The sequence below is a fragment of the Neovison vison genome, chromosome 1 (genome assembly GCF_020171115.1).
Source record: "Neovison vison isolate M4711 chromosome 1, ASM_NN_V1, whole genome shotgun sequence".
Lineage (NCBI taxonomy): Eukaryota > Metazoa > Chordata > Mammalia > Carnivora > Mustelidae > Neogale > Neogale vison.
In genome coordinates, this window is record NC_058091.1 from 45,420,587 (window position 1) to 45,434,261 (window position 13,675).

Below are 13,675 nucleotides of genomic sequence, written 5' to 3' on the forward strand. Positions count from 1 at the left end.
AATTGAAATGATCCATATTGACTAGGAATATAGCACTTTATACAAGTTACCTCTCTCTTTTATTAACGGTTTCATTAAAAGTTCATTGGTTTACCGTTTTAAACTATATCTTTCTAAAATATTGCTCATTTATAGTATTTTGTGTAGTTTGCTGCATATACATTTCAGATCTTATTCTGTTCCCATGAACATTTCTATCCTAATGATTTTAAACCTTAACATATATTTAAAGTCAAGGTATATCACAGTATATTCAGAATCATTTTGGAGCCATATTCTGAAATAGATCAATTATAGCATAATTAATAATAATAATCTCCTTTTATAAATAGTACATAAGTAAAAATGGGGCTGATTAGTTAGATGCGTGCAATAATGAAAATTTCAGATTATGTGTGGTTTTTTACTCATGCTTTTATTTAGTGGGATATTCCATAGTTTAATTTAGTGAGAATTTTTAAAAAAGCGTTTACTTTGTATGAGAGCCACACTGGTATTAGTTACCAAAGAATAATATTAAAAAACAAAATTAAACTATGGACTCTGAGAAACAACATGAGGGTCTTGAAGGGGTAGGGGGTGGGAGGTTGGGGGAACCAGGTGGTGGGTATTAGGGAGGGCATGGATTGCATGGAGCACTGGGTGTGGTGCAAAAAACAATGAATACTGTTACGCTGAAAAGAAATTAAAAAAAAAAAAAAGACATACCATATCAAAAAAAAAAAAAAGAAAATTAAAGAAAATATAAATAAAATCTAATTTTCCCAAAAAAATAAACATTTAAGAAGTCAAATTAAATTAAAACATTTCTTAAAATTTTAAGTGAAAATATTAATTATAAATAATATACACCATTTTTAAAAATCAAGATCTTCTTTTTTCAATATACATGGTGTGTTATATGTATGTATCTACTTTTATATGCTTAGATCTACTCCAAATAACTAGATTTTTAATACCAGAGAAAACAAAGTTTTGAAAATGTTGCAGATGAAATTATCAATATTTGTTATCTGGATATATTTCAATTTATGGTACATATATGTACAAATTGTATGCATATTGCATACAATATGCAAGCAGTCTTCATGAATGGAAATATTTGCTTTTAACTTTGCAAATGATGAGATCCTTGAATACTTAAACAGGAACAGTATTCAATTTATAAATAATTTTGAGTACCAGCAACCTACCGTGCCTTAGGAAGGGTGGGTTCTGAGACCAGATGATAGTAAAAACCAATATCATCAAGCCCTTACTGTATGCTGGGTATTCTGCTAAGCACTTTACCAAGGTAGATGTCAACTGATCCTCACTTAAATATATCAGTGCCATGAAATTGGTATTGTTGTCATTCCCACTTTACCACTCAGGCAAAAGAAATTTAGATGGAAGAGTTGACAGAGGTCATAAAGCTGGGTGGCACAATTTTAACTCTAGACATGCTCTGACCACTGCACTAGACCACCTCTCATGTGCTATTTTATTGTATTCTCAGAGGGTAGAAAACTGCTCAGCAAAGAATTTTGTGCTTTAATATGTTTTTCTAAGATATCTTAACTGTAATACCTTTAACAAAAACAAGTATACACACATGCACATACATAATATCTGTGAGCCTTAGCACTGTTCTTTCTTACAGAAAGACCATAAAATATATTATTGTTTAATAGACCAAATGAAAAGTTGTCTTTTGTGAAGACCTCATTAAATATTATTAATCCTCTTTGCTTTCTAACTGAAAGAAGTAACTTTAAGATAGATCAAACTGCATTTTGAGGGGGATATCTGTAGGAGGGATGAGGTCACGTAGAAATTGTTGCAAGTAGGGGCCGGTGCTTAGGAAACTTGTGTTTATTGCAGAAGTTCTATACATTGATGTCATTTAAGTCATTTTTCAATCAATAGATAGTATAAACATGATCATCCAAAGGAGTCTGTGGGGAAAAAAGGAAAGACCATTTGTCCTCAGAAAGATTGGCTATTACTAGCACAATAGAAAGTCCCAAGATCTATTTCAAATCAATGTAAGAGGATTTCTGTAAATTAACCAGTACTAAACTATACATTATACTGTAGGATTTTAAAGTCAGATCATCTAGGGATATAAAATTTGAAATTAATCTATTTTTTATGCATTTGATTCAGTCTTAAGATGTGATATAAACCTGTCTTTGAAAGTTAGATGTGAATGATAGAGCATAATCTAAATTTATACATTGAACTGCTTGATTTTAATATATTTGTGACCTTACATATATGCAAAACTATTTTAAAAGGTTAAGGAAATGGAAGGAATTATAAAGAGAAGATATCCCAATTCTTTACCTGCTTTAATATTGGCTGCATCAGCAGCTGGTGATACAGTGGACAGAAATACAGTGGACTTTATGGAAAAAAGGATAAAAAAACTAGAGGCTGATTTGGAAGGCAGAGATGAAGAAGCAAAGAAAAGCCTTCGGACCATGGAACAACAGTTCCAGAAAATGAAGGTAAGAGCCAGCTAGACCCTCGGGGTCTCAGTACCATGGGGGCTGGGCACTTCTCAGGTCTCATTTTGACAAATCACTAAACATCCTTCCCTGTAAAACCTTTACCATGAATGTCAGCAGGTGCAAAAGAAATCTAGACCCATCTTGTCTTTTGTTCTCCTTCAGCACCTTTTCTTTTTGTTTCAAGCATGGAAAAGCAAGCACAGGGCGCCCTCTCCGTGATACCAGAATTAGTGGAAATTAAGTCATGCAAAGGCAGAGTAAAACACCTCTGATGTATAGTCAATAAAAACTTGTTTTTTAATTGCCATGGTTGAAAATACTTTCTTGAAATTTCCCTAGACAAGGGAGAAGACAGTAAGACAGAAGAATACGTCTTAGTGGGTTGAACGGGGGGCTGGGCAATGCCTGTTGAAAACGTCTTACTTTCTCTGAGTTTTCTGATCCTTCATGAGGAATGAAGTCGAAACTACAAGTGCTAGGATGACCAAGTATGAAAGAAGATGTGATATTTCATTTACTTTAAAAATTTGTTGAGCACACAGTTGCTGCAGTAATTCATGCTAGATATTTCACAGACATTTTAGTTCATCTTGCATCATCCTTTCATCACTGGGGAGAAACAGATATTGCTACCTTGCTTTACAGACAGGGGAGCAGAGATGTTCACAATTAAATGTCTTGCCCGAGATGCTGCTGCTGGTGAGCGATAGAGCAAGGCCTCAAATCCTAGGCCATGCTGCTTCTAGGAAGCAGATCTCATTCTCCACAGATTTTATCCTGAGAGAAGCAACAGACGATAGACTATTAGATTCCAGAAACAAGTAGAAGGTTGAAAGCCTCGTCCAGTACATCGGCCTGCTAGTAAATTTAAGGTCCTATCAAGAAAGTTGGTTTATTCCGCCCTCTTTTTCAAATCTCTCCGCCCACTACCTGGTTCTGTTTCTTCTCTCACTCTCCTGACTTCCAAGGTGGACTTCCGTTTTAAGCACTCAGTTTCCAACCAGACTTACCTTCCTTGCTTTCTGCTCCAGTTCACCCATCTCTTTCTCCACTCCTCTTCTCGCACAAGTCTGAGGAGATGGCACAGTTGTGAGAGTAGGGCTGTCACAGGTGTGTGGGTGTCTGGTGTTGGAATTCCCCCAGTGCTACTTGGCAAGCCTATTGCTGTAGCTATCAATTTCTTCTATTTCACTAAACGTTCACTCCAGACCTCCTTCCATCAGGTTCCTCTGACCCCACAGTACTTTAAGAGATGCAGTACAATGGAAAACACAGTCAGACCAGCCTTTCCTCCAGGCCCAGTTTAACCCTTAGGGCTTCATGACTTTGCACTAGTTACTTCAGCTTAGTCTCCCTCTCTTCATATGTAAAAGAGATAATAACTGACTTAGTGCCAGTTATGCCACTTAGACTCCCAAATTTCTTTCAGTTCCTCTGTACCTTTTTATCACCATGTCACTCCACGGCCATTATTAATAAAAAGTTTAATAACTATTGTAATCTGACTAGTCTACACATACCCACTTTACCCCATCCTCTAATCAGCTGTTGACAGGGAAGCCAATATTATATTTCCATATCCCTCTGTCTTACACACATACACATACACACCTTTCTTTATATCTCTCAATAACTTCCTCAATAATAAAGTCCTCAAAAATGGTCTATAATTCCATGTATGGCCAGACCCCTCTCACCGTCCAGTGTGTTCTCCCACAGTGCTTTCTCTGTCCCGTTATACTAACCTGTTTCTCCTACTTGCCATGTTTCCTGTAGCCAAACATGTTGGCAGACTCTTGCCTTTGACTGGTGTGCTCTGCCCACCTCATTCACAGCTAAGGTGTTCCTCTCCTTCAGCTCTCAATCCAGGCATTGCTACCCCATGAAACCTTCATGGACTCTCTGACAAACAAATTATCTCACAGGCACTCTAGTCCCAGGCACGTCTCCATTGCATCTACCACATTTCTGGCCATTTTGATTGGATCGTGAGTGATCGCTCTCCCCATCTAGCTTCAAACCTGATGGCTGGGCCTATTCTACCTTTACTCACCATTGTGTTTCATCATTCAGCAGGGTGCCTGACACAAAGCAAATGCTGAAATATTTTACTTAATTGATCTCTAATTCGTAGACTGTTGGAGAATCAAGCAGCAAAGTATATGTAAAGCCTTACTGCTTTGCATGGAGTGTAGCAAGTATTCAATAAATTATTATAATAATTACAACTAATATTAGCATTCCACTGTCCAAATAGAGGCATAAATTCCAAACCTCTAGCCTATTTTTAACATGTAAATCTACCCTCCCTGACTTTTCTCTTTTTCAGTTCCTTCCTGTCCCTTCTCACTCTGTCACTTTTTCCTTTCATTTCCAGTTCCCAGTACACGCCAAGCATTAGATTGCCTTGACCTGTATTCTTCCTATTTCCAAAATGTCCCTCCTTCCACTTATCCCCAAATTTACACTCATCTCTCAAGCTCAAACCTAAATGTGCTCCCTCTGCTGTGGTCTTCCCACCTTTTCTCAGGCTTCCACGCACATTGGGGCGCCTCGTCCCCGTTGCACATATTCATAGGCCCGTTACCACAGTTGTCATAGGACAGTGAAACTTGCCATGTCACTCTCCTGACCAGGCTGTGAACTGTTGGAAGGCTACACTTCTTTATCTTCAGAATCTGGCACAGAGCCTGGTACACAGGAGTAGCTCAATAAATATTCATTGAATGAATGAACAAACACTGTAGTGCCTCCCTCCACAGAGGAACCTATTTAGGTTGTTTTGTTTTTTGCAATACTAAAGCTCCAGTATAACAAATCCAAGCTGATTTACTCCTTACGAGATTCCTAAATTGATACTAAGGGGTTGAAAATGTATTATTTCTTAAAGATTTCCGTGCCCCCAATTGCTTTCCCTATTTCTCCTGAAAGTGTAGTTTGTCGGTTTGCAGAGATGGGTACACAGTAATAGGTTCAGTTGTGATACTTAAAATAAATTTTGGAGTGTACAGAAACGTGTAATTTTTGTTTATAAAAAAACATATTAATTGTGAGATGATGCAACATACTGAGAAGATAAAACATCATGCCCTTTCAAGATTAGAACTTCAGTACCTGTGACGGCCTCAGAGAACTCAGAGTTGGAGGCATCAGAATGTGCAGTGAGTGTCTGAATGAAGGAATAGGGAGGACCCAGCAGACCGCAGGGCTTCAGTAACCAATGTCCTACTTAGCAGTGGTTTTGACCTGACACGGATTCTTGTCTTCAGATTCAGTATGAACAGAGACTGGAGGAGCAAGAGCAGCTACTTGCCTGCAGATTAAAGGAGGCATCGCAGAAGCAGTCTGACAGCTCCCGCAGAGCCGAAGCACTAGAGAAGGAGCTCGGGGACATCAAGGACACCCATCAAATCACTGTAAGAAAACTTGAAGCTGAAATAGACACTCTTAAACATCAAAATGCCAAATTGGAACTCAAGAAAAATGATAAAGAGGATAAAGATTTCCAGTCTATCGAATTCCAGATAGAACAGGCTCATGCTAAAGCTAAACTGGTGAGGCTTAATGAGGAGCTGGCTGCGAAGGGGCGAGAAATACAAGACCTTTCGAAAACCGTGGAGAGGCTTCAGAAGGAGAGAAGGATGATGCTGTCTAATCAGAGCTCTAAGGGTAGAGAGGAAGTGACTGCAAAAAGGGCGAAGAAAGATGGCTTGCGTTCAGGTAAAGGAAGTGCAAACTCATTCCCTAGAACCCTGGATGGCAGACTTTACCAACCACATACTTTCACTGACTCCCGTGTTTCAGAGGTTTTACAAGAAAACTGCAGATTGAAAAATGAACTGGAGAGATTAACTGTGGAGAGGAATGAGCTGAAGATGAAATCTGAAGCCGCAGTGAACCAATTTGAAAATTCCATGAAAAGGTAAAATGTGAATCTGGAATTGTATGGGGACATACAAAGATAAAAACATCAAAATTGTAAGATGTATTTCCTCTGGTAATTAGTTTTAACCCTGAACTGAATTCATTACCAAATCTTAAGAAATAGTATTACATTGCCAAGCATAGATCTCTCTCAGAGTAGGATCCTCTACCAGTTGGAAGCCATATTCTGATAAACCTGAATCTCCATGTCAACCCCAATCATGTCCTCGGGCTGACAAATCCTGTCATCACATTTATCTAGGTTGTGTTAATAAGCTGACCCATGGGGGGCCTTCTTGCTAATGAATGTCATCATTGATGACTCTTAGGCAGACTGCAGAAAACATCTGTTACTAAAACTAGTTGAACAGGGTCGCCTGGGTAGCTCAGTTGGTTAAGCGTCTGACTCTGGATTGCAGCTCAGGTCATGATGTCAGGGTCATGAGATCGAGCCCTGTGCCTGCACTGAATATGGAGTCTGCTTAAGATTCTCGGGGCACCTGGGTAGCTCAGCTCAGCATTAGCATTCCACTGACCAAACAGAAGCATGTATTCCAATCCCCTAGATGGGTAGCTGGGCGTCCAGCTCTTAGTTTCGGCTTGGGGCATAATCTGGTCTGAGCCCTGTGTCAGGTTCCTCGCTCAGTGGGAAATCTGCTTGAGTTTCTCTCCCTCTGCCCCTTCCCCTGCCCTCATTCATGCAGTCACTCTCTCCCTCTCTCTTTCTAAAATTAAGTCTTTAAAAAAACAAGTTGACATTCTAAAAGGAAAAGTTCCTCTTTTCCAAAGTAACTCTTCAAAATAATCTAGTGCTCACATCCATTCATGCCTTGAACTTTTGTGCTCATCCCTTTCCTTCTCAGAATCACTCAGTACTGTCTACTTTCTTTCCTCCAAGCCCTCTAACATGTTCAGATCTTCTTCACTGTCATCAAACCAAGTCCTAGTTCTCTTTCTGTCAGTACCAGTTTCCCACGAGTAGCCTCTTATTTGCACCTCACCTCCTCTCGACCGGGGCTCTCTTCCTCACCACTCTTGTAAATCTCATCTCTCAATAATGACCTTTCCTGGTCCAGTGATGTTGTCTCTATTCTCATTTTTTTGGACATTGTTGGCTTTCCTGAAAATACGGGGTTTCCTCCCATAACCTCCATGACTGACACTCCTCTTCCGTGTCTTTTAACTAACTCTGGCTCCTTTTCATTCTCCTTCCTCAAAAATCAGACTTCTACCAGGGTTCATTTTTCAGCTTTCTGTTTATTCTCAGTTCTTTCTCCTTTGCTAAGTTCATCCATTCTTGTGGCTTCTACAAACCATGATTCCAATTTACTTTTCAAGGCTTGTTTTCTTCCCTGAGCACAGATGTTAGATCTACTATTTTCCAAATTGTTCCTCTCAGAATCAGTAGTATCTCAAATTTTATTCCATTTTTACTAATAAACTAGCTCCTCCTCAAAACTTTACCATTTCTGTCTATGACCATGGTTTTTCAATCGCGAAGTCCAGCTTTACCTCCTTTATTTCTTGGGCTCACAGTTTATGGGGTGCTTCCTTATAAATACGTGTCCTTTTGCTTTCTACCTTCCTGTAGACAGCAGCCTTACCTGGTTTACTAGACAGCTTCCCCACCCTAATCTCCCTGATTCTTGTTTCTGTCTCCCCCAATCAGTTCACTTAAAAATCATTAATATTCCTTAAATATTCCTGTATCTGAGTTACACTACACTGCCCTCTAATAACTCCCACTTCCTGAAGTATCAAGACTAAATTATTCTACATGGCTTCCCAGGTGCCAGAACCTTCTCTGTGGGCCTGACTTGCTGAATGTCTTTGCTGCCTTTTGCTCATCCATGCTTCAAGTACTGCCTCCTTCGCAAACTATTTCCTAGAGCCTCCCAGGAAATTCCCTGCTCCTAGCTCCTCTATAATTTATGTACCAAGTACCTATATTAAGTACCAAAAAAGCACTAGTGGTACACCGCCTTATAACTCCTTGAGAACTGATATAAGATTATCCTTCTTTTGCAACCTGGCATAGGAGCAGAAGGAGCGAGCACCTAGATGAATGCATATTGATTGATTCGCAGCTGTGTCTGGTTGAATCATCCTGTCAACCATAAATGCTTCCAAACTAAAACCTTGTTTCTCAAGTCCTGAATGTGATACTAGAAATGAAGCTATTTGAAAAGAATCATATTCTTTTCAGGAAATAATTTAAAATTGAAATTTTTCCTGTGCATTTTTCTATACGTAATTTGGTATTGTTAACCTGCTTATCAGATAGCCCTGCGCTTGAGAAGTGAGGAATAACCTTTCCCAATCCCAGATTTAGGGTGTTTTAGCTTTGTTGCTGTTGTTCAGTTGTTTTTTACTTTAGTTTGGTTATATCATAAGTGCTTTAGGTTTTCATGCTTTTCCGAAGACCCTAATCACACCCTTTCCATGAGGAAATATTCATATAAGTCAAATAAGCAACTGATAAATTTGTTTATAGTTTGGGAATTGCCACGTTAATATGTATCGACTGAGATTTATCCAGTATCTGCTTTGAGTAAAATCCTGTCACTTTTTTTTTTTTTTGCCTTTTTTTTTTTTTTAATTCCTGTCACTTTTTAATAACTTTTCCAGTAAGAGAGAGAATGTTCGTCTGTAAGAAATGTATCAAGTGTTTATCAGAACTTCGCCACTTATTAAACTGCTCTGAATGCGTGAATTTTGTCAGAGGGACAAATCAGTCTCTCACACTAAACAAGCAAAAAAAAACTAGGTGCAGGTTACAGTGGGTCCTAAAGAATTACCATAAATGTTATTTCATTTTTATGACATGGCAGCTAGCCCTGGAGTCACATGCATGGACCAAAAACATGTTGCCTAGAGACAAAGCTTTGGAGATCCTAAAAGGAACTATGATTATCAAAATAAGAATCTGGGCAAAAATCTGAGTTTCTCTTAAAACATAAAATATGAGGATGAGGCCCTTGCTTTAATCCAGACAGAACATTTAGAACCTTTGATTCTACCAGAAAGTATAGCCCCAGGCTGGGGGTTGAGTGAAAGGCCCAGACTTTGAGCTCCAACTCTGCTGGGCTTAAAACCCAGGTCTGCAATTTACTAATGAACTCTAGAGACATCACTCTTTCCTAAACTCAAGTTTGCCCTTATAAAATTCAGTAAATAATAGCTCATGGCATGGTTGTAAGATCTCACAGGCGATCCTGTATAAAGCACCTGTCAGAGTGCAGTATTGGTGCTCTCTCTCCCTTTGTTTCTTTAATTTCCAGGCTTCATATGTTATTTTTGTGCTAACTCTGAGCTGAAGAGCTGTTTTTATGCGTGATTTTCTTTGATTTGCTCTGCAGAGTCAAGGAAGATACTGCAGCACACATTGCATCTCTCAAAGCATCTCATCAGAGGGAAGTAGAGAAACTCCTTTGCCAAAATGCAGTAGAAAATTCTTCTTCCAAAGTAGCTGAACTAAATCGTAAAATAGCAACTCAAGAGGTAGATGACTTTAACACACTTTCTTTGGCTTTAAAATTATTTTTTTCAGGACTGTTATTAACAGAACATTATTTAATTCAGAAATACGTTAACTTTGCTTTTTGATAGAAATGAGAAATTACTGACGTGATTTTTTTTTTTTTTTTGTAGGAGACGATGCCATTACTGTGCATTTAACTATTCTACTTTAAGATTATTCTCTCTTAAAACAGGGGTTTCTCAGTTTTGTCCCAACATTTCTCAAATAGTTCTTCTCCTAAGGCAGTTGTAAGGGATGGTAGAGGGAATGATAGAATCACATTATGTGATTGAGACATGGAGTACTTGAACCTGAATGTTGAACCATCTCCCTCTGCCCAAGTCCTGGTTGACAAGTAATTCTCCTAGTCATTCTTCTTTCCCAATGGTCTTTCATTCATTAAGTAAATAATGATTCGAGGTCTATAGGCAATCAGGCACTGGGATAAAATAATCAACAGAGAGATATACACAACCCTAGTCATTATGAAGCATAGTCTTAGAATTATGACAGAGTATGCTGAAAGTTCATCCATGCTTCTTCAAAAAAGTGTATCTTCCTTCTTGGTTAGTATGTACATCTATGTGGAATATCCATGAATATCTACTATGTGGCCCATTTTCTATGGTGTAGAAAATTGAAAACACAACATTAAGATAGAATAGTTATATCCCGGGGTGCCTGGGTGGCTCAGTGGGTTAAAGCCTCTACCTTCAACTCAGGTCATGATCCCAGGGTCCTGGGATCAAGCCTACATTGGGCCCTCTGCTCAGCGGGGAGCCTCCTTCCCCCTGACCCCCGCCCTGCCTGTCTCTCAGCCTGCTGTGATCTCTGTCAAATAAATAAAAGTCTTTAAGAAAAAAAAAAAAAAAGAAAGAAAAAAGAAAGAAAGAAAAGAATAGTTATGCCCCCCCAAAAAAGAAAGCAAATATGGCAAAAATGTTAGCAGTTGATAAATCAAATTGAAAGATATTTAAATATCCATTGTGCTCTCTTCTTTTGGTTTTAATTTTTAAAAGACAAGCTGATGTGGGGGGAAACCAGGAAATGTTATCTTACCACCACCTCTCCCATCAATAATTATTTAATAGCATCTTGATTAAAAACAAATCACTCAGGGGGGCCTGGGTAGCTCAGTCATTTAAGCATCCAGCTCTTGATCTCAGCTCAGGTCTTGATCTCAGGGTCATGATTTTGGGCCCTGCCCAGCATAGAGCCCACTTAAACTTCCCAGTTGAGCAATTTTATTTGGTTGTAGGGCCAGATATTGGATATTATGAAACTATTGGGCATTATTTCAGCTATTAAAAATGCTAGTATGGTTTTGTGAGAAGATACCCTTACAAGGAGAAGCATGTTGAAGTATTTGGGGGATTTGGGTGAAGTGTAATGAGGTCTATAATTTAAGTTCATATAGCTCAGAAACAAAGAATTTTGCCTATTTTAATATTTCAAGGAGAATGATTTAGAGTGCTTTTCAAAGGTAATCAGCATATAGCAGTCGCAGATAACTTCTCTGGCTTTCTCCCTCCACAGGAGCAGGCTGTCTGTGGGCAGTATAAACATGATAGCAAATCAGTGTGTAGTTGGGAGAGGCGGATGAGGTAGTGTCATTGCACCATACATAGTGCCATTACTGTTACTTTCCCGGGTTTCTAAATCTAATACTATAAATTAGGAGTTAATTGGAAGTCAGCATAGTCTGAGGAGGAAAACAGTAAAAGTAAAGCATTAGAGGTTAAGAGATGCACATTTTCCCCAAGTTTTCAGTTTCTTGATGAAACTATTCATGTACTTGTTTGCCAAAAATACGTGACATTTATTTTATGCTAATACTAGGCTTGTGCTGTCTTTGTCATTAGCTCTTTAATTAAAAACTATTCTCCTACTTAATCACAAAATAATAAAGAGGATATTGGCTACTTTCTTCAGAACCCTTTGACTTCATAATAGAGGTTTATTTTAAAAGGTGTTTTTCAGGCCTCCAGGAGAAAAGTACTAGAGATAAAGAAGCCACTCAGTTATATAGCCATTAATTTATATTATGTGTGATGCTTTATATTAAACATTAAAACAAAATAATGAGTGTATTCAGTAAGCTTAATTAATCTATGAACTTAATTCCTGTGGCAGTTTATTTCCATGTTAGAATTTGGTAATTTTAAAATACTGGGAATTTTTTTTAGTACAAACAAAAGACATTAGTTGGTTTTCTTATATTTTTCAAATGATGTTTGGGGAAGCACTCTCTTAACTTACCACTTCTAACATAATTCCCTAGGTACTTCTAAAACATTTCCAAAGTCAAGTTAATGAGCTGCAGGGTAAACAAGAGTCTCTTGCAGTTTCTCAAGTTCGAGAAGAAATCCTACAGAAAGAGGTAAGAAATAACAAAAGTATTGGGCTAACATAAGCTTTTCTTAGCCATTTCAATCATACTACTTTTATATAAATTTTTTTAACAAATGTGCAAATAGAAATATCCTGAAAATATATATCATGTGTCAAAATATATCAATAACTTGTTTACGGTAAGTCTGCTTTCCTCAGATGGAACTCTCAAATATTAAGTTTCTTATATAGTTGATGTTGACATTTTTCTGAGCAGTGAGGAAATAGAGTGGAGGGGTATTTGGATTTTTTTTTTTAAAGGAGATAAAACTAGATGGTTAAGGCCATTTCTGCATTAAGTATAAATACTATAAAGCAATCATTATAGTCATGCTGGATCCCCAGTGACAATATTGTAGGGAATAGATCTTTGTGGAAACTCACCCTTTTATTAGTCTAAGATCCTTTTGGTTCTAGAAATTATTTTTAAAAAAAAAAAGATACACTGCATTCTTTGAAGCATGTACACCACTTTTTTTTTTTTTTAATTTTATTTACTTATTTGACAGAGATCACAAGTAGGCAGAGAGGCAGGCAGAGAGAGAGAGAGGAGGAAGCAGGCTCCCTGCTGAGCAGAGAGCCTGATGCGGGGCTCGATCCCAGAGCCCTGGGATCATGACCTGAGCTGAAGGCTTTAACCCACTGAGCCACCCAGGCGCCCCTGTACACCACTTTTTATTCAAGAATTTATTAAATCATAGAAGCAGAGCTTACATACAACTAATGGCATTATGAAAAGATTAATGTAAAAACATTCCACACTTAGGTATAAATTAGTTGAAAGGCTGTAGTTCAGCATATATGCATTCTTTTCATTGTTTAAGATGTACATAAACATTGTTGAGTAAGCAGTAATTTAGCAGAACTTCACACACCTAAAGTAAACTTTTGGGGAAAAGTAATAAAAGGAAGTATGTTCTAGTGTTTGTAAGATAAAGGTCAGTTTTAGTCAAGTTACAGTGTTCCTAGTTTAAGAATAGCTAAACTGTTTTGAAAATAGGAAAGATGGCAACACATGATTTTGAAGCCTATTTACTGAAAAACTGAAAACACTCCATCTCTTAAATAAAATAAAGACAGCCTACCTTTTTAATGGGCAGTACATTTATAATAGCTGTTTTAACAGCTTATTTATTCCCACTACTGATAACCTCCTGAGAGCCTTCCAAGGGACTTTTCTCTCCGGCTGGTGGGAATAGTTCATTTTCCCAGCCCTGCAGGAGCTCCCAGAATTATTCAGGCTATTTCTACTGGCTTCAAAGGTGCCTCTGGGCAGCCAGCTAGGCAGTCCTAGAGTTCATCTGGTGTGTTGCCTGTTCCTCACAGTCCCGCAGTGCTGTTAGCT

The 13,675-nt window shown here is 38.1% G+C and overlaps 1 protein-coding gene across 3 annotated transcripts in view; it reads left to right on the forward strand.

Annotated features, from left to right (window-relative positions):
• Positions 1-13,675, forward strand: part of CEP162 (centrosomal protein 162) — a 99,012-nt gene that overhangs the window by 71,275 nt on the left and 14,062 nt on the right. For 2 of the 3 annotated variants that reach the window (XM_044246232.1, XM_044246241.1), the window contains exons 22-25: positions 2,280-2,492; positions 5,765-6,417; positions 9,779-9,920; positions 12,221-12,319. In XM_044246232.1, coding sequence (XP_044102167.1) covers positions 2,280-2,492; positions 5,765-6,417; positions 9,779-9,920; positions 12,221-12,319 — 1,107 coding nt within the window. The remainder of the gene's footprint in view (positions 1-2,279; positions 2,493-5,764; positions 6,418-9,778; positions 9,921-12,220; positions 12,320-13,675) is intronic. The other variant, XM_044246249.1, reaches the window with a different exon arrangement.